Source organism: Podarcis liolepis, assembly GCF_965112155.1.
Source record: "Podarcis liolepis genome assembly, chromosome: 4".
NCBI lineage: Eukaryota > Metazoa > Chordata > Lepidosauria > Squamata > Lacertidae > Podarcis > Podarcis liolepis.
The window spans coordinates 6,248,038-6,272,617 of NC_139558.1; the positions used below are offsets into that span (position 1 = coordinate 6,248,038).

At 42.8% G+C, this 24,580-nt stretch overlaps 1 protein-coding gene across 8 annotated transcripts in view; it reads right to left on the minus strand.

Moving 5' to 3' along the window:
- The window catches only part of PCDH9 (protocadherin 9), a 761,173-nt gene that overhangs the window by 227,237 nt on the left and 509,356 nt on the right, over window positions 1–24,580 (minus strand). For 4 of the 8 annotated variants that reach the window (XM_083501083.1, XM_083501081.1, XM_083501082.1 and 1 more), the window contains one exon: window positions 23,358–23,433. The exons of 1 other annotated variant lie outside the window; for it this stretch is intronic. In XM_083501083.1, coding sequence (XP_083357209.1) covers window positions 23,358–23,433 — 76 coding nt within the window. Of the gene's footprint in view, window positions 1–23,357; window positions 23,560–24,580 lie in introns of all 8 variants that reach the window. 3 more of the 8 variants (XM_083501078.1, XM_083501076.1, XM_083501080.1) reach the window with 1 other exon arrangement.

The window sequence follows — 24,580 nt, forward strand, 5'->3', positions numbered from 1 at the left end:
TTATGATTAACATTTATTGATATGGTGCTATCTATGCACATGGTTCTGTACACAATTAATATAAGAAGTGCTAAACCAAGGGGACCCAATCTAAATCAATGGATATAGAAAATACAATAAAAATTAATAGTTTAACATATACACTTCAAAAGTCATTCCATCAGGCATAATAAAACCAGCTAACCAAGGCTTCAGAAAAAGCTAAGTTTTCAAGAAAAAAATAATAATATATGGAGAGAGGGGGCAGTCCACAAATGTTCCAGAAGACAATTCCAAGCATTTGGAGCAGTAAGAGAAGGAGGACAAAGATGCAATAAAGAACAAAAAACCCTAGGATGAGGAGGAGAGAGACCAGGCCTTTGGCATGACCCCAAGGCTGAAAGATAGGAAGGAGACTGACTGTGAAGAGCTTAAAGAGTAAAGGCAAGAAGCTTATGAAGCATTCTAGAGTTAGCAGCCAGCCGGTGGAGAGACTACAGAAGATGAGAAATTGCAGAAGAGGGTCCAACTCCAAGAAAGTAATAACAATAGTAATAACCCTGCAAGCTGTGGTATGAATTACTGAGAAAATGTACATATCAAGTGCTATGCATCATCAGATTATTATTATTAAACCTTAACTTGATAATGAATAAAACATAATCCTATGCACACTTAGGTCACAGTAAGACCCATTCAAATCAATGGGGCCTACCTCTATATAGGTCTGCATAGGACTGTACTGTTAAATGCCAGAGAGCTGCTCTGCACATTCCACTGAGAGACAAAAACTATACAGACTAGAATAAAAACTAGTAAAGGGCAGTGTTAAAGAAGCTTTGTTAGCTCCTTGCTCTTGGTGTAAAGATCAAGCTTGAGTTGGAAGGTGCATTTATCACTGTTTCTTAGATGGATACGTCAGATTTCACTCTCAGTATCTGTGGCACAGTAGGTACCCTGTGGTTCTTTAGCTGTTGTTGAGACTCCAGCTTCCATCAGCTCCAGCCAGCATGGCCAGTAGTCAGGGATAACGGAAGCTAGAGGCGCCAGGAGAAGGGGAGGGGGCAACATTGTGCAGTGTGTGGCATTGCGTGCATGACATCTGGATATTGGTGGAGCCGAATACAGTGGCAGCACAGCGGCTGCACAGGAGCTGAGTGGTTTCAATGGCTGGCAGCTCCTCCTCTTCCTGCCGCCACCACCAGCCAGGGGATGCTTTTGTGCTCCTTCTCCTCTGCGGCAGGAGGAAGAGGAGGAGGAGGAGGTGGTGGTGGCAGCCATTGAAGCCTCCTCTGTTGCTTTTGAACATTGTGGGGGCTGGCCCAATCCCAAAAAGTATTGGGCGGGGCATAAAGGGCTCAGCTCCTAGGAGATGGGACCCCTGATGGAAGCTGTATGGAGGGCCACGGGTTAGCAATCTCTCATCTAAGAGATGTACCGTATTTTTTGCACCATAACACTCACTTTTTTCCTCCTAGAAAGTAAGGGGAAATGTCTGTGCATGTTATGGAGGAAATGGCTACGGGTGGCATGCCTACGGATTTTCCTCCTCTAAAAACTACATGCGTGTTATGGTCGGGTGCGTGTTATAGAGCGAAAAATACGGTATTTTGCGTTCTATTTCTATTGGTAGTCCAGTGTGGATAAACCAGTCATTCAAACTTCAAACAGAGAGCTGTAAATAGAATAGAAATAGAAAGAGAATAGAAACAGAAATCCTTTGTTGTCACTGTACCACTTGTTTACAGTGAGATTAAACAAGCCCCCCTCCCCCCAATCTCTCAGTCCTTGTTACACTCTGTGTGCTGTCGTACGACCACCAACCCCAAACATCATCTGCAATATTGCTGTCTTCCATTCAGCAGCCTCATGACCCACGGGTAGAAACTGTTCTTTAACCTGTTGGTCTGGCTTATCATGCTTTTATATCTCCTGCCCAAGGGCAGGATATTGAAAAGGTGCTGCCAGGGTGTGAGTCATCCCTGAGAATGTTCCTCGCTCTTCTGAGGCAATGGTCTCCTGTGATGACATCTAGCGGACTCAGGGGACAGCCCATGATATCGTGCCCATGATATCGTGTGCTGTCTTCACCACCCTCTGTAGGGACTTTCTGTCCATGGCTGTCAAACCAGCGTACCACATCATAATACAGTATGAAAGAACACTTTCGATTGTGGACCAATAGAAGGAAATCATCAGTTGCTGTCTAACCAGTGGTGTAGCGTGGGGGGTGCAGGGGGGGCCGGCCACACCGGCCGCAACATCTGGGGGGGGGCGCGAAGAAGAAACTCGAGTGCTAAAATCCACGGGTTAGGGGGCGCAAATTACTTGCCTTGCCCCGGGTGCTGACAACCCACGCTACGCCACTGTGTCTAACATTGTTCTTTCACAAGACCCTAAGGAAATGAAGTCTCTGTTGGGCCTTCCTAACCACCTGGGCTGTATTGACCTTCTACGTAAGGTCTTCACTAAGATGGACTCCCAGGAATTTAAAGAAAGAGACTCTCTCCACACAGCGCCCCCCCCCAATATACAACAGGGCTAGTTCCTTCTTCTGAAAGTCCAACACCATCTCCTTTGTCTTGCCAATGTTTAGGTACAGATTGTTCTCTGAGCACCATGTGGATACCTTTTGAACCTCCCCCCGTACGCAGATTCGTCTCTGCCTGTAATTAAACCCATTATGTTTGTGTCATCAGCAAACTTAATAATTGCAGTAGAAGGGTCAGATGAAATGCAATCATATGTATACAGCGAATACAGGTACTTCAGTGAGATGTCTTCTTGTTGTTGTTTTAGTGTTTATAATATTAACTTGTAAGATATGGATTTGTGTTTTTTTTGTTTTTTGTTGTTGATTTTTAAAAAGTTTTTGAATGTTGATTTTTGTGTGTTGTGTATTGTTATTTTTTGATATCTTTCGTGTTGTTGTTGTGTGGAAAATACTAATAAAATGTATTTATTTTTTTTAAAAAAAGGAAAAAAAGAAGTGGAGATGTTACACTGCAGAGTGCAGGGTAGATGAGCTCCTTTGAGAGAAAGGGTGGATTATAAACTCAATAAACAAACAAATTACGTTCTACATGGACCCTGTGGAAACAATGCAGGGGTGGAGGAGGAGGAGTTCGTTTTGGAAATGTAGAACGCTCCTTTGAATGCATGAACCAACTTTCATTCCAGCAGCTCAGTTATAAACAGTAGCCAGCTGGCAGTGTTTCGGTGAATTTTGAAATCTGAGCCTAGCCTGCCTCACAAGGTAATTAAGAGGATAAAATGGGGTAACCCACAGCCACGTCTTCCACAGATAGATGGAAGAACAATGGGATGCAAATGGCGGAAGCATGGAAGTAGCATGTAGCACACAGCCTGCCATTTCCATGCCAGCGAGGCTCATTGTGTTATAAGGACAATTGTCTTACCTACTAACATGGGTTTAATGTAAACAACAGACACCTTAGTGAATTTTGAAATTCTGCAGGAAATCCTTGCCAGAAAATGAAAGAATGCAGCATGTCCTGTATACCAACTCTCCAAGCTTAAAGCACTGGCAAGTAGCACTCCTGTAGAAGTTCTTGGCATCTGTCTGTCTCAGGAGACAGTGGAGGAAGTTTGATAGATGACCTTGCCAATCCTGCTGTGGAAAACGTACTGAGGCTGTGCTGCCTCACACTGCTGTCGTACTACATTGCATTCTGTTTTACATCCTTTTCTGCTCCTCCTAAAAAATACCTTTGGGGTGGGGTGCCCCAGAAGAAATTGTGCTCAAAACACACAAGAGCGTCCTGAATGCACACATGAACTTTCATTTTGATATTCAAATCTTGCATTGCATTACACATTTCCCTCTCTACTTCAGAAAGAGTGCAGAGGCCAAGCTTCTATTTGAACTAGAAATGTAGATTTTGGCCTTGCTCATCATCAGCTGACAGTGGGGAGGGGGGTTGTCCCTGCAACGCACACCTGACCTTAGCTTGGCTTAGTCACTGCAGTGCACTGGAGCAGAGGGGGGAGGGATGTGGCAGCAAGGTTGGTGTGGTGCAAATGTGTTTGTCGGAGTGCTGAATTGGCCCATGTGGGTGCTTCCATCGCATCAACCTCCTCACTGTTGTGCCCATCCCCCTTTCCACCCTGCTAGGTTGCAGAAAAACAGCCAGAAAATCAGGTGAGATGTGCAACCTACCATGCTATCTGCTGCTGCTGCCCATTAATATCAAATTTCATTCCATTATGCCAGTCATTATCTCATATCAAGTAATTTTGCTACAAATGTGCATGTTGAATTCCAAATGGGTGCGCTAAACCAAAGGAGTCACCTCTCTCAGCCAATAGGCTCTTTTAGCGCTGTGATTTTTGGCAAGTCGTTCTATTAAATTTTGCATATATCCAACTTGCAACCATTTTACCAAGCTTGGATCTTGTATGTCATGTATCAAGAATATTTTGGTGGCTCTCTTAATTTCTCTTGTACCCCTTCAGTCTAACACAGCATTTCTCAACCTTGGGTCCCCAGATGTTGCTGGACTACAACTGGTCGGACCAGTAATCAGGGATGATGGGAGTTGTAGTCCAACAACATCTGGGGACCCAAGGCTGAGAAACGCTGGTCTAATGTATCAAGGCGAAACAGGAGCCCAGTTCTACACAGTATCGTAAGTAATGAGAACACCAGACCAGTGAATGCAAAATGGTGGAGTGAAAGGTACTATTGGGTGACGCAAGGACATTTGGTGAAAACTGGACACAATGCAGTACTAATGAAAGAAAGGCTGAAATGTTTGCAGATTGGGGTTAAAAGTCTGAAACAATTTTGAGAAGTACTTGCTTGCATTAAAAATGTGTGGAATCCCAAGCTACATAAGTTTTTATTTAAACAATTACTTTCTGTTCTGCTTCCATAAGGGCTGACCATGTAGCCCTGAACAAGAACAATTTTGTAGTGGTACTGCTGATGTGCCCAGTCTCTCAAGTTTTTGCATGAGTTTTCAAGGTTAGAAAATGCATAGGGCATGCCAGTTTGATAATCATTACTCCACCTACAGTGGGGGTTTTTTTTAAAAAAAAGAAAGAACAGAGACTTGGACAGTGGAAAATATCCATTAAGAGGATTCTGGTTAAAAAACAAAAAACAGCTCATCTAAAAATAAGCCAGGATTGCAGACCTGTAAGTATTATGTTGTGACTTGCCTTAATAAACTGCTTTAATTTATTTATGTTAGTTATTGTGGGGCCAGCTGCTTGCCCTTCAGCCAAAGAGTAAATAAAACATAATAACGGTAAGGTACTTTGGCAGTTACAGTACCCCTTATTATTTATTGAAGACTTTCATTACTTAGCTAACTTGGTTTTCCATATAGGAAAATGTCTCCCAGACATCAAAAGAACTTCTATTCACCAAATGCCACCCAAAAAGAAAACTGAGATGCACAATCTAACATACCTCTCCAACTAAAGAGGTTAATCTACAAATGCAAATATAGGGAAACGATCTTCCCTTCATTTTATTTATTTAACCAATCTATATAGTCTACCTTTCTGACATTTATATCATTACGGCAGACTACAAACACGACCCGCCAGGAGTGGGTTTCTGCATGTAGATGTTACACCCTAGAAGTCAACATCTTCCTTCATCCTATGCCTTCTGTCAAGTGGCAACTATTCAAGCTTTCTTTCAAAATCATGTTGTGCGCGGATGGCGATGCTAGAAGCTCTGAGTCCCAGGGCAGTGACATCACTGAGGGCAAAAATACAGAAAGCTGTGGGGCTCTCTTTAGCACAGCGGAGCATCACTCAGGCGCCAGAGCCCAGCAAAGACAGGGAGGGAGAGGCTACATGTTTGTGTGTGAGAGAGGAGGGGAAGGTCTGTGTGATAAGTATGTGTGTTTGTCTGAAGTGGGGTCGGAATGTTTATTTCAGTAGATTTTTTTCAGTTTTGGTGTGTTTGGGTATGCCTGCAAGTTTGCAGGCCCACTGCCACCCACCAAATGCAGCCTTTGGAGCCAAAAAAATGTTGCCGACCCCCAATGTAAGCAATGCCTTCAACCATTAGGTGATGCTGTTCTTTGTCCTTACCACTTAGCTAAGGTTCAGTATCATTCCCAGGTTTTGTGTTGGGAAAGTTCCTGTGAAAGTGCAAAGCTGTGCCAGACGCCTGTGATATGAGAGTAATTTGCATGCCATGTAATGAAGTTTGTTTCTCTAAGCAAGTATAATACAATACCACTTCAGCTTCTGTTCCCATAGCTCCCTCACATCAGAATTGGTTGAGGAAGTAGGATTATATATAGACTTTTTAAAAAAGGTACCAAGATAACAAGCTCAGTCTATCTTTTAATCTGAGAAGCTTTTAAATGTCAAAATCTAAAGATACATTCAATAAAACTGAACCATCATATGCTGATTTATCTTAATCTGAATGTTATTAGAGGAGTGCTGAATCATTGATTTTGAATTATTTATTTGTTGTTGTCGTTGTCACTGTCATAGAAAAAAAAATACAGACTGCAGTACATAGCACATACTGATGGGTGAAACTTAAGACCCAAACTTTTAATTTCATAAGCTAACCTTCAACTGACTTTAAAATTGCTGGTTACACTGAGACTCTTCTACTAGCCACCCACCAACACATTTTTATTGAAAGGCTGCAGCTATAATCCATTAGTTAATGACTAAGCTGCACTTGCCAGATCACATTCACGCTCCCAAGGACTGGAAAGTGGCCGGATTTTCAAGGGCTTTGCAGTCAGTAATGATCGAGCCAACCTCCTTTTGTTCAGTGTTTGCAAAACCAATATGCTTAAAAAACAACACTCGAATTTTATTGGCTTCTCTATTGAAAATGCAAGCCTTATCTTCTAAGGCCATTGCTTTGTCACAGTAAATTTATTTTCTTCTCCTGAACTGCATTGTGCATATTATGTTCAACTCTCCCTCCTCAAACAAGGCTTTAACCTAGGTAGAGCTCCTAACTTCAAGATTTGTTCAAGATAAAAATCAATCAGAGATATACCAGCAGCATGGTAGAAACAACTATTACTCAGTTAAAGCTTAAATGTCAAAACTAGTCAATTAGCCCAAGTTACTGTGGCAGTGATGGCGATGTCTCGTTGCCAAGTGTAGCTTTGCGTGCGGGGGGGGGGGGGAGATATACCACAAGACAGTGATAGAAAACAATAAGCAATGATTCTTACTTCAGAAACCACAAACCCCCATATCCTACTGTAACTAAACTTAAAGGTAAAGGGACCCCTGACTATTAGGTCCAGTCATGACCGACTCTGGGGTTGTGGCGCTCATCTTGCTTTATTGGCCAAGGGAGCCGGCGTACAGCTTCCGGGTCATGTGGCCAGCATGACTAAGCCTCTTCTGGCGAACCAGAGCAGCACACGGAAACGCCGTTTACTATCCCGCCAGTGCACTACCTATTTATCTACTTGCACTTTGACGTGCTTTCAAACTGCTAGGTTGGCAGGAGCAGGGACCGAGCAACGGGAGCTCACCCCATCGCGGGGATTCGAAACGCTGACCTTCTGATCGGCAAGTCCTAGGTTCTGTGGTTTAACCCACAGCACCACCCGTGTCCCGTAACTAAACTTAAGTATGAACAAATGAAATAAATATATATATTCGCTGAATTATAGACTGTATGCTCCTTGGGGCAGGAACCTGACATTTAGTGCTGCAAAGCGTCATGCAGATTGACAGCCCCATAAAAATAAACACATTCCATCACCATGGAATCTCAGAGCACAGAAACAAACCACTCCCAGGGGATGACCTGAGACATTTTGCAGTCAATGGTGGTTCTAAAATAGGATAGTAAGAAACCAAATATTGAAAATTTGCTGCCTTTATGAACCTTTTGCTGTCTGGGGGAAGCTGCCTTATCCTGTAGGGCTGGCACTGCCCGATTCAACCAATGTGAACTGTGTAGCAGTGGGGATTGAGGCAAGTTCACCTTGTCAAGCAACAGTGAGAAAACGTGTATGCTCTTGAAATTACCTCTTCCACAAAAACTAATCCAAGATAAAAGAGCTCTCTTTCCTCTCTTTGTATCTTGTAAGTATCTGTTTTGGATTTATTTTTCTCCTGCAAACTCTGGCCTTCATTTAGATAAAATTATCATTGTGTTTACATCTCACTGAAATCAGTGAGACAGGTTTGTCACAACCAATTTCAATGAAAATTAGGCACCACTAACTTTATAGTTGGGCATCTGTCGTCAGTTCAAAAATAACAAATGCACAGATGCTAATGGTAAATCCCATTTTAGACCCACTCTTGTGGGTCATAATCCACAAAATTACAACCACTGGTTTAGGGAGCAATCTGATAGACAAGAAGCAGGCGTAAAGCAAGCCTGGTGAAAGTTAAAGTAGCACGAAGTATACCAGATCCAAACTCTGTTCAGGAGCAAGGTCACTGCTGCTTGAGCCAGCCTGAGTCTGGAGGGGTGGCAGGGAGTCTATTTTGCAATTATTTTGGAATTACACCAGAGTTTTTGCCATCTTAATTTATGGGTTGCCATGTCACCTGGGACCTTTTTCTGGAAAGACAAACACTCTGAGACTCAGCTATGGCCCTTCCCTTACAGCGAGAACATCTCGGTGTATGGCAACCAAATACTCTTCTGAAAAGACAGATTCATCCAAATCATTTCATCCATTCCACAAACTGTTTTTGTGAGGAAATTCCCACCTTCCTTTTCTCTACACCCCCAGCTGAAGAAGATAATACATGTTTATTGGTATTATTAGTGTTGCATTAAAAAAATACTACTACTACCACCACCACCATCATCATCATTATCTGTACTGGTCTCCATTTTTTTTTCTTCCAATCTCGAATAAACCCTCTGAACTAAAACAAAAAAAGTGCCAAGAGCTTTAAACACTGATTGATACCATTTATTTTACTTCAGATAAGCAGGGAAATTTATTTGCAAGTTTGTTCTACAAGCTTTCTCTAGGAGTGTCACATATATAGCCATAAATATAAGAATATGTCACACTATTTAAAAATACTGGCGTGCTGTTGATTTCTTTATGATTAAAAATATCTGCTTACAGGAGGAGTTGTTTGATGATGGCTATTAAAAAAAAACACACAAGACTGCTATGAAAGCTATAGACCACGTGAGTAAAATAAACTTTAAATCCAAATTGCAAGAAAGCCGGTGTAATTTACACTGGGGTAAAATGCACACTGGATGCAATTTGCCTGTATTCCAAATTCCACTCAGCAGTGGCTACTATTGGCTGAGCTGGCCTCAGCCTGGCAGAGGAAAAGCAAGCCTTTATAATGCTACACTTTTTGCCAGTGTAACTTCTGGCATTTTGCTAGGTCACATTACTGAGCAGAATTGAGTCTGGAATAGGCATATGGATCTCTATCTCCCGTCCCACCCCTGTCATTCCCCTGGAATGTCCCAGTGTGAAAGAAAAGCATCCAAAGCACACCCCTACCCCAAACACACCATACCTAACAACAGTCGTACAACCTCTATATTAGCACAAAAGACCAACAGCAATAAACCATTTCCAGAATGAGTAGTTAAAACAGCATTATATAATTTACTTAACTGATTGGTTCAAAATTGGGAAAGGAGTTCGACAAGGCTGTATATTCTCTCCCTGCTTATTTAACTTACATGCAGAATTCATCATGCGAAAGGCTGGACTGGATGAATCCCAAACCGGAATTAAGATTGCCGGAAGAAATATCAACAACCTCAGATATGCAGATGACACAACTTTGATGGCAGAAAGTGAGGAGGAATTAAAGAACCCCTTAATGAGGGTGAAAGAGGAGAGTACAAAATATGGTCTGAAGCTCAACATCAAAAAACCGAAGATCATGACCACTGGTCCCATCACCTCCTGGCAAATAGAAGGGGAAGAAATGGAGGCAGTGAGAGATTTTACTTTCTTGGGCTCCATGATCACTGCAGATGGTGACAGCAGTCACGAAATTAAAAGATGCCTGCTTCTTGGGAGAATAGTGATGACAAACCAAGACAGCATCTTAAAAAGCAGAGACATCACCTTGCCGACAAAGGTCTGTATAGTTAAAGCCATGGTTTTCCCAGTAGTGATGTATGGAAGTGAGAGCTGGACCTTAAAGAAGGCTGATCACCGAAGAATTGATGCTTTTGAATTCTGGTGCTGGAGGAGACTCTTGAGAGTCCCATGGACTGCAAGAAGATCAAACGTATCCATTCTTAAGGAAATCAGCCCTGAGTGCTCAATGACAGATCCTGATGCTGAGGCTCCAATACTTGGGTCACCTCATGAGAAGAGAAGACTCCCTGGGAAAGACCCTGATGTTGGGAAAGATGGAGGGCACAAGGAGAAGGGGACGACAGAGGACGAGATGGTTGGATAGTGTTCTCAAAGCTACTAACATGAGCTTGACCAAACTGCGGGAGGCAGTGGAAGACAGGAGTGCCTGGCGTGCTCTGGTCCATGGGGTCACAAAGAGTCGGACACGACTAAACGACTAAACAACAACAACTAAATGTATACCAGGGTTGGGGAGCCTGCAGCCTCCAGATGCTGCTCAACTCCAAATCCTGTTAGTTCCAGCCATTTACATTCAGTGAGGATGACTAAAGAGGAGAGGGCGCAACACTGAAAGTGTTCATCCTTTACTTTTACCTTTTATTTTATTTGTTAGTTGTTGCTGGCCTCCCGATTATGCAAGATAGAAACTACAGACTGACCAATGTGCTAAGTCCATCAGCTTCACGTGGATTCTAACATGGAAGGACCAGCTGAACCATAGAGTTCCCCTCTGCAGATGCTACTAGAGTAGCATGGACTGAACTTGTCGACATTGCAACATGCCTTTGGAGGAAGATCACACATTTGTTCTCTTCCTACCTTTCCTAAACATCAGTGTGGGCCTGGGAACTTCAGATGACCTCCTGGACTCATAGATGCCACCACAGCTGAGCTGCATGAGCTGCGCAGTGGACCTTGCAGAAAATGTTTGTGCATCTGTTTCCCAAGTTTTTCTGTAACGTTATGACCTTGCTCCTTCAAGAGTTTTCTGAGCAGTAAATGCAATAAATGATCATGCTGTGGGAATTGCAAGCAAGGTTAAAGCACCATTACCCACTGGGCTTAGTGACAGTGACAATATAAACCAAAGTTCTTCGCATGGAAGGATTAACTTCCCCCTTTGGGGCTAGGTCATATGACCAATGTAATAGAAGACACACTCGAACTTTAATCATAATTAAACCACTGCCACAAAGATATTTCTACTTATTACTGGAAATTGTATTATGATTTAACTCCCCTGACATCATTTCACTAAACCACTACAGCATTAGGTTTATTAAAATGTGGGATATTTAGCAGCTACATTTATTCAAATAATCTGTAGTGTAGTTGGGGGGGCAGTCTAGCCTGAAGGTGGCTATTTTAGACAACTATTAAAGACAATTTGTAACAACAGTAAATTCCTTAGTTTTAAAAATCAATACCAAGGAATAATAAGGCTACATTTTAAATGTGATGTTCAGATACAAACTTCTAAGGACAACTGGGATTTTCTCCCAAGCCTGATCATCAACATGGCAGCCATTATTTATGTTGCTTACTACTCTCAGTAGAAGTTAGATAAACCTTTACTTAGCTTCATATCCAAACGCTGATGGACATAAATATAATTCTATCCCCCCCCCTTTCTGGCTCTTACATCAATGGAATTATTGTGCATATTCATCTGCCATGGATAGGAGGCTCTCTCCCTAAAGCAGTTCCTACACTCCTTTAAATATATGCTATTCCTATTTATCTCTTTGAAGAAGAATGAATCACATCTGCTGCTCGCAGCTATCAAAACGTAATTTCATCAAGCAGGCTCAGGAATGTACACATTTCCACAGCTCTACACTAGGAGGCAAGTTTTCCCCACACACCAGCCTGCTTCACTCTTAGCTGAATTGTGTGTAACCAAAAGATGTTTTGCAGCTTACCGCCATTGTCAGACAGTTTCCTTACATCACAGTTAAGAAAAAGCAACACACATACCAATGTTAGGCTGAAATCCTTCACACGGGCTTCTGATACTGTACTGAGAGCCTAATGTTGATTTAGAAGTGGTTACAGATATGAAAATAGCGTATTTCCAAAGTTATTCACGTAATGGTCTCAACATGATTTCCCCTCACTAATTTGATTACCAGATATGTAAAATCATAACACTGGATTGTTTCAAATGGCCATTTCAGTGAACAAAAGTTATGTGTGAATTAATAATAATAATAATAATAATAATAATAATAATAATAATAATAATTTATTTGTACCCCACCCATCTGGCTAGTAATTATTATTATTATTATTAGTAGTAGTAGTAGTAGTAGTAGTACCCTCGCCCATCTGACTGAGTTGCCCCAGCCACTCTGGGTAGCTTCTAACATATATAAAAACATCCCTTCATCTTCTTGGCAACTGATGGGAGGGTGTTCCACAGGGTGGGAGCCACTATCGAGAAGGTTCCCTGTAACTTCACTTCTCACAGTGAGGGAGCTACCAGAAGGCCCTCGGTGTCCAGGCTGAATGATGGGGGTGGAGATGCTCCTTCAGGTACACAGGGCTCAGGCCGTCTAGGAAAGACGCATGTCTATTGCCTGGCAGTACCCATTCTGCTTCTAGGCTCACTTGATGCCCAATGTGCATGCAATTTTGCATAGGGCCAGCCCACATTATTATTTCAAAATACTGGAGAGGAGTGGCTGGAGTGGCATGATCAGTATCCAATATGCAACCTGATAATTGACCATGACTTTCAGGCCTACACATGTTGGTTAAGTCTAACTTCGTTGTTGTTGTTGTTTAGTTGTTTAGTCGTGTCCGACTCTTCATGACCCCATGGACCAGAGCACGCCAGGCACTCCTGTCTTCCACTGCCTCCCGCAGTTTGGTCAAACTCATGCTGGTAGCTTCAAGAACACTGTCCAACCATCTCATCCTCTGTCGTCCCCTTCTCCTTGCGCCCTCCATCTTTCCCAACATCAGGGTCTTTTCCAGGGAGTCTTCTCTTCTCATGAGGGGGCCAAAGTCTTGGAGCCTCAGCTTCACAATCTGTCCTTCCAGTGAGCACTCAGGACTGATTTCCTTCAGAATGGAGATGTTTGATCTTCTTGCAGTCCATGGGACTCTCAAGAGTCTCCTCCAGCACCAGAATTCAAAAGCATCAATTCTTCAGCATCAAAAGCATTAATTTAAGTTTAACTTAAATCCCCTTAATTTCAGTGAACCCAATACAAGCATGGCAAGTCTGGCTCTAGCCCAGGCCAAATTTTACAACCACTCATATTCAGCTGGAACACCCAGAGGAAGGAGAATTCCATCCAGTGAGTAAGATGGATAGGGGCAATATCACTGTCGTGCACAGCTATTAAATTTCAAATTAATTTGACACAACTATTTAATTTGGGGGCAGGGAAAATTGAGATGATTCCAAATATCACATCACTCTGACCATATTTTTATTATTACTGTTAACCAGCAAAATAAGTATATCAAAAATTTAGAATGTTTTCCTGAAAATTTAACTATGTAACTATGAAAACATTTCCACTGGAAAGTTTTCTTATTATTCAAATACATATGGAATGCCCTTCTTCAAAATAAATTGTATATATTTCCAACATGTTTTGGCAGTAAAACAAAATAATTCTGTCTTCTGCACATTAGATCATAAACACAATGTGAAGCTACAAATTGCAGAACAGATGCAATAAAGTCATATTGTCAGTAAGCAATTAATCATGGGGTGTCATGCTATTTGCTAAGGCAGTTAATATTTTATGCAATTTTGAACATGCAAATTTGAGATAGTGAAACGTAATGCACAACATTAGTCAAACTTCTGTGAACATTTCCCCCATTAAGATCTGAACAGAAAATACAATCAGGAATAATATTTCTAAAATCTGATCATAACTTAGCTAAACAGAAGAACCTTGACTTCAATAAGATTACAGCTCTTTAAGTCAGGAGTGGAGAAATTGTTGATGTTGAGGGCCACATTCATGTAGGGCTAAACAGTTAGGGGCCACGTGCTCCATTTCTGGTCTCTCACCAATTATACACTCCTTCCCTCTCAGATCCTTAATAACAGGTTGGCCTTTGAGTTGCTCTCCATGCCTGCTTACCTCCAAATCTGTCATTCTCCTAATGGCAGCCACCACTTTTGCAGAGAAGAAAGAGAGAGAGAGAATGAGAGATAGGTTGTTTGCTGTGAATGGAGTTACTGATGAGGGAGCAGGTCAGGGGAGGCTCCCACCTTGAGCGGCAGAAGCCCAAGAAGGGTGCCTGCCTTGCCTCCACTGCCTGCTCCACTGCATCCAGTGCCAGCAGTGGCACCAGTGTCTGGTGAAATCTTTCAAGATCTCACAGACTGCACGAGATTTCATGAGATCTTGTGAGAACGCAGAACACAGAGCCGCAGAACAAAAGGGAAAGAGGTGTGGCACTGGCAGCATGGCAGCACCAAAAGGGGATGACAGCAAGGGGGAGGTGGCAGGCTGTAGGAAAATGGGATGCGCCACCCCCGGGGAGGCAGTTACAGTGGTACCTCGGGTTACAGATGCTTCAGGTTACAAACTCTGCTAACCGAGAAATAGTACCTCGGGTTAAGAACTTTGCTTCAGGATGAGAACAGAAATCGTGCAGTGGTGGCGGCAGGAGGCCCCATTAGCTAAAGTGGTGCTTCAGGTTAAGAACAGTTTCAGGTTAAGAACGGACCTCCGGAACGAATTAAGTTCTTAACCCAAGGTACCACTGTACTCAGAGAAAGGGGTGGTGCCTAACAGGAGAGGCCACAAGCCAGATGAAAGACACCAAGGACTGGGTGTAGCAATTTCCTATACCCAAATTAACTGTATTGGTCTACACCATGAATGTCCAAAGTCTGTTTCAGGGGCCTACTCTGGCCCGCTGGTCAGTTTAATCCGGCCCCTGTGGCAGTCTACATTGGGAAAAATCCTAAAAAAAAGGTCAACAACTTTGGTCGGCCCTCACACATGTTCACTTCATCAAATCCAGCCCTCTGTGAAAAAAGTTTGGGCACCCCTGACTCTACACATATACTTCTGGTGGTGATAACAGTTCTTAGTCAGTGTGGTGTTCCTAATACAGTAGTACCTTGGTTTGCATACGTTTTGGATTACAAACACGTCAAACCCAGAAGTGCATGTCCCGGTTTGCAACCTTTTTTTGGATTACAACCCCTTTTGGGGACAATTTGTTTTGGGGGGGAGGCCCCATTGATGAAAGCACACCTTGGGTTACAACCTGTTTTGGTTTACAAACAGACCTCTGGAATGGATTATGGTTGTAAACCATGGTACCACTGTACTACAAATAAGTCTGCAATCAAAGCCCTTCTTTCCTACCTCATACTTAAAGTAACCTAGTGCTGGACATCAGCTACACACAGAAAGCATCTCAAAAGATTGATTCACAAAAAGAAGCAGCACCCAGTTGTAAAACATAAGCTGTGACGTCAGGCTGGAAACCCTATTTCAAAGAAGAAGAAGAAGAAGAAGAAGAAGAAGAAGAAGAAGAAGAGGAGGAGGAGGAGGAGGAGGAGGAGGAGGAGGAGGTTGGATTTGATATCCCGCCTTTCAGTCCCTTTAAGGAGTCTCAAAGCAGCACACATTCTCCTTTCCCTTCCTCCCCCACAACAAACACTCTGTGAGGTGAGTGGAGCTGAGAGACTTCAGAGAAGTGTGACTGGCCCAAGGTCACCCAGCAGCTGCAGGTGGAGGAGCGGAGACGTGAACCCGGTTTCCCAGATTACGAGACTAACGCTCTTAACCACTACACCACGCTGGCTCTCATTGCAAAGAACATTGCATAAGTGCAATTCTTCTTTAAAATGCTTGAATTGGAAGTCCCCTTCGTCACCTTATTAAGTTCCTATGGTCAGTGCCACCCACTGCTGCTGCCCAGTCCCACAACATTTCTAAGAAAGTTCTGCACGCACCCTTTTTGGAGGCATCTGTGCTTCACTGCAACTCCCTCAAATGGCCAAATTTAATTCACTGCAAAATCTGGCACAACTTTAGTTCTTAATGCAAAGCTGTAGGGAAGTTGAGACCAATAAAGACTGAGGGGCAAACAGTAGTTAAGTGACTAGATAGAAGAATGCAGAGATACAAAGGAAATGAAACAGCAACAGCAGAAGAAGAGGAAATCTTCCTGATCAGAAGTGATAAGCTGTACACCTAGAAGCTGGACACAATGGTCTCTCTCTCTCTCTCTCTCTCTCTCTCTCTCTCTCTCTCTCGCCCAGGGGGGGAGTAATAATAATATTATTTACCCAGCCTTCACCAGAATGTTCAGGGGGAAAATGCAAGAAATTAAAATTCAGAATTGAGAACGGTTAAAACAGATTACAGTTACAGGAATAGGACGAGCCCTTAAAAAGCAATTTCAGACGTCAAAGACCAGGGTCAAGGATCTCTTTAATAAGAAACTCCACTTTACTAAAAACAATATCCAGCCTGATTTTCATCAGCTTGGTTGGCCCTCAACTACACATTTTAAGCCAGAAAATTAGGAAAACAATAGCTGGGAAATGAATATTGTCATGCTGGCTGCACTTCTTGCCTTGTTCATACAGTGAAGAAGTTCACAAAAGTACACAACCAAAACATTGGGAAACTTTTGCCACATCAGATATTAGGCCGCATTCATTAATGGAGACGATTTCATTTATAGCAACTCTGTCATTTTCATGGTAATGATTGATAACTGACCGCAATTAATTCAAAGTGTAAATGCAAAAAATAAAAAATATCAAGCTCGTTAGCAAATAGTTTATGCTGTGATTATGATGGTGAATGGACCAGAGGCTAAATGGAGCCTGGCCTAAACTGAAATGAAGTCAACCACCCCTCTGCCCCATACTGTATATTTGGATACACAACTGCATGAAAAAACACAAAAGAAAGAAAAACTCCAGTGTTTACTGCAAGCAACTTATAAAAGGATAATTGCTGCTGTTTTTGTGATCATTGCCCACTGCAGAGTTAGGGTTAAGCTTTTCAACATTTTTCATCTGTTGAGGGAAGGTCAAGGGATGCAGTGCATGAAAGCATCTAACACACAACCATAGAGGTGTCTCAAGGCAAACCCACCTAGTTGCAAACTCAGTGGGATGAAAGAGAGTCAACCCCCCCCTCTCTCTCTCTCTCTGTGTGTGTGTGTCACCCTACCACATAAATTAATAAAATTAAACAATAAAAATATAAACAACAGCTTTTCAAGTACAGCCATCAGGAGGCCTGTATGTATGATGCCCTGGTTTTTGTGATCTTTGATCTTTTAAGCGAAAGAAGAGAAGAGTTTGGATTTGATATCTCACTTTATCACTACCCAAAGGAGTCTCAAAGTGGCTAACAATCTCCTTTCCCTTCCTCCCCCACAACAAACACTTTGTGAGGTGAGTGGGGCTGAGAGACTTCAGAGAAGTGTGACTGGCCCAAGGTCACCCAGCAGCTGCATGTGGAGGAGCGGGGAAGCGAACCCAGTTCACCAGATTACGAGTCCACCGCTCTTAACCACTACATCATATGCATCTGGGGGCTCTGTTTGGCCCATCCATCTCACCTGTGGTTCTGCTCCAGCAGAGTTCATGTCATGAATTGCATAAATTATACTCCCATCAGGATTCCCTGCACATCAATAACATTAGGATTAAGTACTATGCATGGTCAAAGCAGATGCCAAGTAGTTACCACCAAGGATGTTATCACAAGAGTACAGTCATATGTAATTATTCCAGAAACTGAGGTAAGTATGAACTGTATCTTAATAAACAGGATAGCGGTGTGTGAATAATAAAGCTAATGCTGAAAATCTCTCTCGCACTCTCACCCAGCATGAATGATTGCTGGCTTTAAGATTAGCTGGATGAATTTTCTCTCACTGTGCATGGCTTTTCATTAGGCTAGGGTAATTGTATAACTCTCTTGTCTCTTTGCAGGCTGGCAACACTTGGAAAATATAAGAATGTATCTCTGGCGCACTGGTTCATTAAGCCTGGAGAACATTTAACTCATTCTAGAACACAGTAGGCTTTTGAAACCTAAATACCAAACTTGGTATCAGCAGCAAAATACCAATATCAGGAGGCATCGACTACTAGATGCTACGCAGCTATTAACCAATGATTCATGTGAACCTGGAAACAAATGGCCCAAATTGTTCTCACCATGGGGCAAAACACTCAAATCAAGGGAGAACATCAGCAGCACAATACATGAAAGTGAGATTGTATCAGAATTGGCATTTCAATGGCAGGCAGCACGGCTAGTTCGGCTGCGCATTTAATGTTTGCAAAGCTACAAACAAATTTATATAAAAAGTAATGCCCCTGTTCTTTGTTTCCGAAATGAAAACAATTTTTTCCATACCAACTTAAAACATACACTCACACCTACATAAACCTTGAAGCATCTGCCACAGAAAATGTGCAGAGTGATTGCTTGTTAGATAGGGGGGGAATAGAATTTGCCTATAACAAACAAAAAAATGAGTGCACAAGAAAATAACCAAAAGAGAAAGGGTGGAAGTTGGATAGCTTTTCCCATTTAAAGCTTCTCAGTTCATAGCATTAAAATATTGTTCCATATACTGAAGAACAAACCATTGTACTTCGTTAAATGCCACTTAAATGTATAAGTAGCATTTAATAGAGTAAAGGGGGGGGGAGCAAGGGGGCAGGTCTTTGACCTTTGGATTATATTCCAGAGGGGTTACACCATCAGATAACAACATCACTGTATCAGGGCAACACAAAGACATACATTTTGGTGGACCAGAATCCATTTTGTCAGCTGAAAGAAACTCAGTTTCCTGACACAAATGAGTTCAAGACAGAGTGGAGAACCTTTACAGCAAGCTGGGGACTTGCTAAGGCCATTTCAGAAATTGAAAAGAACGAGCCAAATTTCAGCTATTTAAAAATAAATGAATGAGTGAAATCAGTATCTCCCTCTTGCATATTCATGAAACTTCAATTGTCGTCCAGCTTCAAGAGCACATTGCATTCAATTATTTGAAATTTCAGAATTTCAAATTTATTCCAGTTCTTCAGCATACATTTTTTCTGTGCTGATATTAGCACCAATGTGAGTACAGCTACACTAATTTTCACCTTATTTTAAGGACATGGTGGCATGGAAATTATTGAGGCATCATGGATGTGTTGATGTAAAATATGTGATCTGTAATCTCTAGATAGTTTGAGTGGCAGATTGTGAAAAAATGGTGAAGTCAACATAGATTAGAGGGCTGACATGGTAGGAATAATAATAATAATAATAATAATAATAATAATAATAATAATAATAATAATAATAATAATGTATTTGTACCCCACCCACTCTGGGCGGCTTCCAACAAAGATTAAAAATACATTAAAATCCACAATTCATAGTGCCCTTCCCCACCCTGTGGGTACTGCTTCTGAGATGTCACTGTGTAGTAAGATAGCACACCTAAAACCTAGACGTCTCCCATTCCCTAATCCTTATGTGAGTCAAAAGCATCTGTCTGTTCAGATTAGTCTTTTAGCAAAACTATATTAGCAAAGAGTCCATCATTTGTGATTAATATTACATGTTCTAATTCATTTTACATGACACATTTGGAATTTTTTCTCTAATGCAGAAGTACTCACATGCAGCATCTTCAAAAAAGGACTACAGCAATTGGGACCATTCCTTGCTGAGGACTCAAATTTATTTCTGGATTTGTCACACAGTGTTAAAGCCAGTACTCAACTCTGTGCCATCAAGGCTAAAGGGAAAGTCTACACAGGTAACAAAAAGACTGTCTTTTTGTCGCTTAAACCGTCACCTCTAGTACATAAAAACACAAATACTGGATTGTTCCATCTAAGTTGCTTAAAGAGATAATAGGGTTTGCCTGGGAATCCATAGACTTTATTGACATTCTGGCAATTTAATTACTTGCATTTAAATAAGGTTACCACCATTTAGAAAGTGTTGCTTCCACTTTCTTGGGTTATTATTCTAATAACATCCAGAGGTGGTTTAGACCAAGGGTGGGATTGTAACTCAGAAAGAAAGAAATTGCGTGTGGGCCATTATCCAGCTTTTACCACCTTGGTCAGAGGCCAAGCAAACATATGGCCAAAATGAATGAATGAATGAAGGAGCCATTCTGGAGTCTGCTGCAGCGATGGTGTGTATACATACAATCTTTTGATAAAAATAATTTTTTAAATTCTAAACATTTACGCTGTTTTCTGGTAATTAATACACATAAAATATTAATAACTATACACCCCCTCGAGTTCCACCCTAGTTTAGACATTAGATTTCCCAACGTGTTCTTGCCATATCATACTCCAACTTATCCTCTTCTCTCTCAACCTGAAACGGAAGCCCTCTTATTTTAGCTGCAAAACCCGGAGCTTTCCCTTCCTTGAAGCATCTGGGGGGTAGGCGCTGGGAAGAGATATTTTATTTCTGCTAGCACAAGGCTGCTGCCCCTTTTTGTATACCGTGTGCCAATTTGCACAATGACCGCTCCCCACATCAAATGGGGGCGCCTTTTGCGTGCAGCCCCCCGGATCTCAGTGTGACTCCTGGTAGTTCAGGTTGGCTTCATCCTCCCCAGGCTGGATACCTGGAGGTCTCCGCCTACCTCAGCCAATCGCCCAATCCCCCCTGGGGAGGTGTTACCAGGGGAACAGCCAGGTAAGGGGAGGGACGGTCCTGCCCACACAACAGAAGGTGAATCTTACCTGCGAAGAGGCAGTCGGGTCCACAGCTTCTCCCACCCTCCCCTCCCTCAGTTAAGTCTTCTTTTGCAGGTTAACCTCTTCTCCACAGGTAGGCAGGCGCTGCTACGTCAGGGTCGCTGTTGAAGGGCCGGAAAGGAATTTTCCTGCATTGGCAGGTTTTGCCTTTCCCGTACCAAATGTCACAACTTTGGCAGTTTCAGGCCTTGGGCAGAATCCTTTAGTCTATCTTCCTAAATGGGGGGGTTTGAAGTGGTGACCCACGCCCCCCCTTGCGGTTGTGATCCCAGGGTTCCCTGTTAAAGGGGTCTTGAGGGGAGGCATTGGCCATACGCTGAGAGGTTGTCATTGCTCTCCCCTCCAACGGTGCCAAAATGGGGGGCGGGCTGTCTACTTGAACATATGTTCTCCAGAGCCAGCCGAGCCCAACATTCTGGATACCCCTGAAGTCTCCCAGATCCCCAGCTGGGGACAGGGAAGAATAAACGCCCAATACCTGAGCCAAGTTCTCCCTACATCTGAAACTTAATAAAGTTGTGGCCAATTTTAACCCCATAGCATGTTGTCTTGAGTCATTATTCCACTCGGGGATCGCCTGGGGTTGGGGGGACTCCATTGCCTGTCCACGCAAAGGGTGGGAAACCTATGCCCCTCCAGGTTGGACCCCGGCTCCTATAAGCCCCAGTGGACAGGGAGGTTGGGAATTGTAGTCTGACAACATCCTGAGGATGTCCCCCACTCTGGACCACATTCTGCACAGTGGCGGATTTACGTATAAGCTAAGCAAGCTATAGCTTAGGGCCTCACTCTCTTGGCCCCCCCCCCAAAAAAAAACTAAAGGAAAAAAAGTGGATGTACATTTCCAAAATATAAGATAAAAAACAAATAAAATAAAATAAAACCTACATACAGCAACAGTGTTTTTGTCTTGTGTAGGTTCCTATGGTGTAATTAATGGGCCCTGCATATAGCATATATTCAACACAAAAAACAGCGGAAATTTGTTGTTGACAGAGGACAGCTGGACGTATAAAGGGTCCCATTACCTTCAATAGTTCAGGGCCTCATCAAACCTATGGTAAACCCAGCCCTAATTCTGCAGGAACAATTGTCTTATCAAGCCATTTAACAACACTACAAGAATTCAAGAGCAGGATATTAACATGTTTATTGTATGTAAATCCCACTGAGTTGAACAACAGTTACTCCTTAGTAAGTCTGCTTAGGACTGCAGACTTAGGTTTTCACCTTATTGATCTCAATTCTCCATATGCTCACCATGTGTCTAGGTGCATTATTTCACAGTTTCAAAAACCACAGTTGTTCTCAGGAACCAGACCTCCACGTCTGCCAGAGCATTTGAAATCGATAGCCAAATCTATAACATCAAAGAGCTTTGGAGCTTTTATGTCTGCAGTAAAGAAGCAGCTTCTCACAACAGTAGCCCCCCCCCACCCCCGTGCCACACAACATGCTACTTTGGAAACTTGTAAACTCTTCCCTAGTGCAACAGCAGGAGAAGGTGAAGCCATGTAGGAAATAAGTAAAGTATAGTGAGTACACATACGAGCTCCTGTACATGCATTTTTTATTTCTTCACATTCCAGGCTATGTGCAATTCTATATTATCAAGGCCAATGTTACCAGGCCAAGCTCAAGGTGTTGATACTAACATATATGTCCCTATAAAGCTCAAGGCTAGGTTTCTTTAGAGAGCGCTTTATCCCTTCTACACCCAGCTGCGGTCTGCAGGAGTCTCTCCTGCAAATTCCGAAGATATCTAAGCCTGCTCTGCAGTAACTGACAGCAGGGCTTTTAGTGTGGCTGCCCCTGTTCTGTGGAATAGCAGTCCTGCCGAGATCCAAGACTGCACTTTCTGGAAATGGCTGAAGACATTTTTGTTACAACAGGCTTTCCCAGCTGGATAGATGGGTCTTTTCCATTTGTTTTAAATCTATTGGTTGTCTTTGTATTTTTAATTGTTTTAATTGCTTTATGTAAATCACCTGGATATTGTGTCTTAAAAGGCAATTAGCAAATTAATTGTAACAATAATAATTTCAATGCCTTTAGGAAACATCACTGTAAAGTGATTGCCCTTTAGTTACTTATATTTTTTATACTTCTAATCAAAGTACATAGCTTTTGATTGGAGTCAGAAAAACTATTTGCTTTAAAATTAGTCTGCTTCCTATATTATGAACCACGTGTCATATTCATAGGCTGGGGAAAATCTAAAAAGAGAGAAAATGTACGTGTCACCATTGCTAGTGAAAGGATCTTCAGTAACCACACCACAGAAAATAATTGTGTCTGAATACAATAATAATGAAAATACGGTTGCTGCACCTTTCCCTCTGCCTTTCCTGGATGTCTGCTTGTTTGGCAGCGACTCCACCTATTTCGCTGAGAAGCACAAGCCATCATCGTTACACCTGATGCTCCGTGCCATTTTATATGGCGCCACAGATGTGGAGGACGCACACACAAAACAATACAGGCCTACCTATATAGAAGAAGCAAAACAAAAAAGCCATGTCGGGATGGGTGGGCAGGGAAGGCTTGAAAATGCAACTCACCAGAGTTGGGATCGGAGTTGCCGTCCGCTTCGGTCCTCTTGTCCGGTGAGGCCTGGTCGTAGAATTCGTCCTGCGGCTGAACCAGAGGGAGAGGGTGTGAGATCAGGGTACCACTACCCACAGGCTCATGATCTCCTAGACCACTGTCACTGCAGCTTTCCTGGGAGCCATCGGGGAGGTGAAACGTAACACGGCGCTGGGACTACAAAGAAGAGCACAGGACACGCTGGATTAGTGCTCTTCTTTTACCTACCGGAACTCTCTTTTTAAAAGTATCTTATTGCCTTTTTGTCATCCCCCCGCCCCCAACCATCACCTCTTTGCTGCAAACCAGGAAAGAAAAGAAAGCATGTTGTCATGGGCAACTTCACTTATTTACTGCACTTATTGACTCCACCTGGTTTTGACAGTACCTGCTCATATGCAGCCAGTGCGGAAGGAACAGAGCCCTTCCATAGGCTCCCCTCCCAAGTCCAGAAGCCCAGAGACCTCCCAAGGGCTGCAGGTCAGAAAAAGAGGCCTAGAAAAACAGCTCCAAGAGCATAGCTGTCAACATTTTCCTTTTTTAAAGGGAAATTCCCTTATTCCGAATAGGATTCCTCGCAAGAAAAGGGAAAAATTGACAGCTATGTCCGAGAGGGAGGGAGGGAGGCAGACCAGGAAAACCTGCTACGGATGGCAGGAGGGAGCGTAAAGGGGATCCAGGAAACAAACACAACTGGGGGGGGACCAAAAGGAGGGTGGAAATCCCTCCCAAGAAACCTCCTACCAGTGGCTAAGGCAGGAAATGGAAGTGGGGCAGGTTTGCCCCTCAAAAGATTTTTTTAACTTCCTGGGTGGAGACAACCTACATAATGGATCCCAATCCATGGGGGCAACTTGTTTGACCCCAGAAAACACCTGGTAGTGGAAAGACTCCTTCCACAAAGCCTGTGGAGTCAGTACCAGTCAATGGAGACCGGGCTTTGCAAAAAAAGGTGAATGGACTGACTCCACATGAGACAGATTCGAGCGTATGGGATCTGAAGCCGATTCAACTTTACTTGCCAGCTACACCTGTCTGGGTTGTATACAGATTTATCATGGGAACTGGCATCCCTGTGGAAAACCTCCTGATTTTTTGGCCACGTTCTTTCAGTGGCACGTCATCTGGTAGTGAGCTTCCCAGCCTCTTACAACGGGATAGCTTGAATTGCATGGCATGTTCTACCAAAGGAAATGGC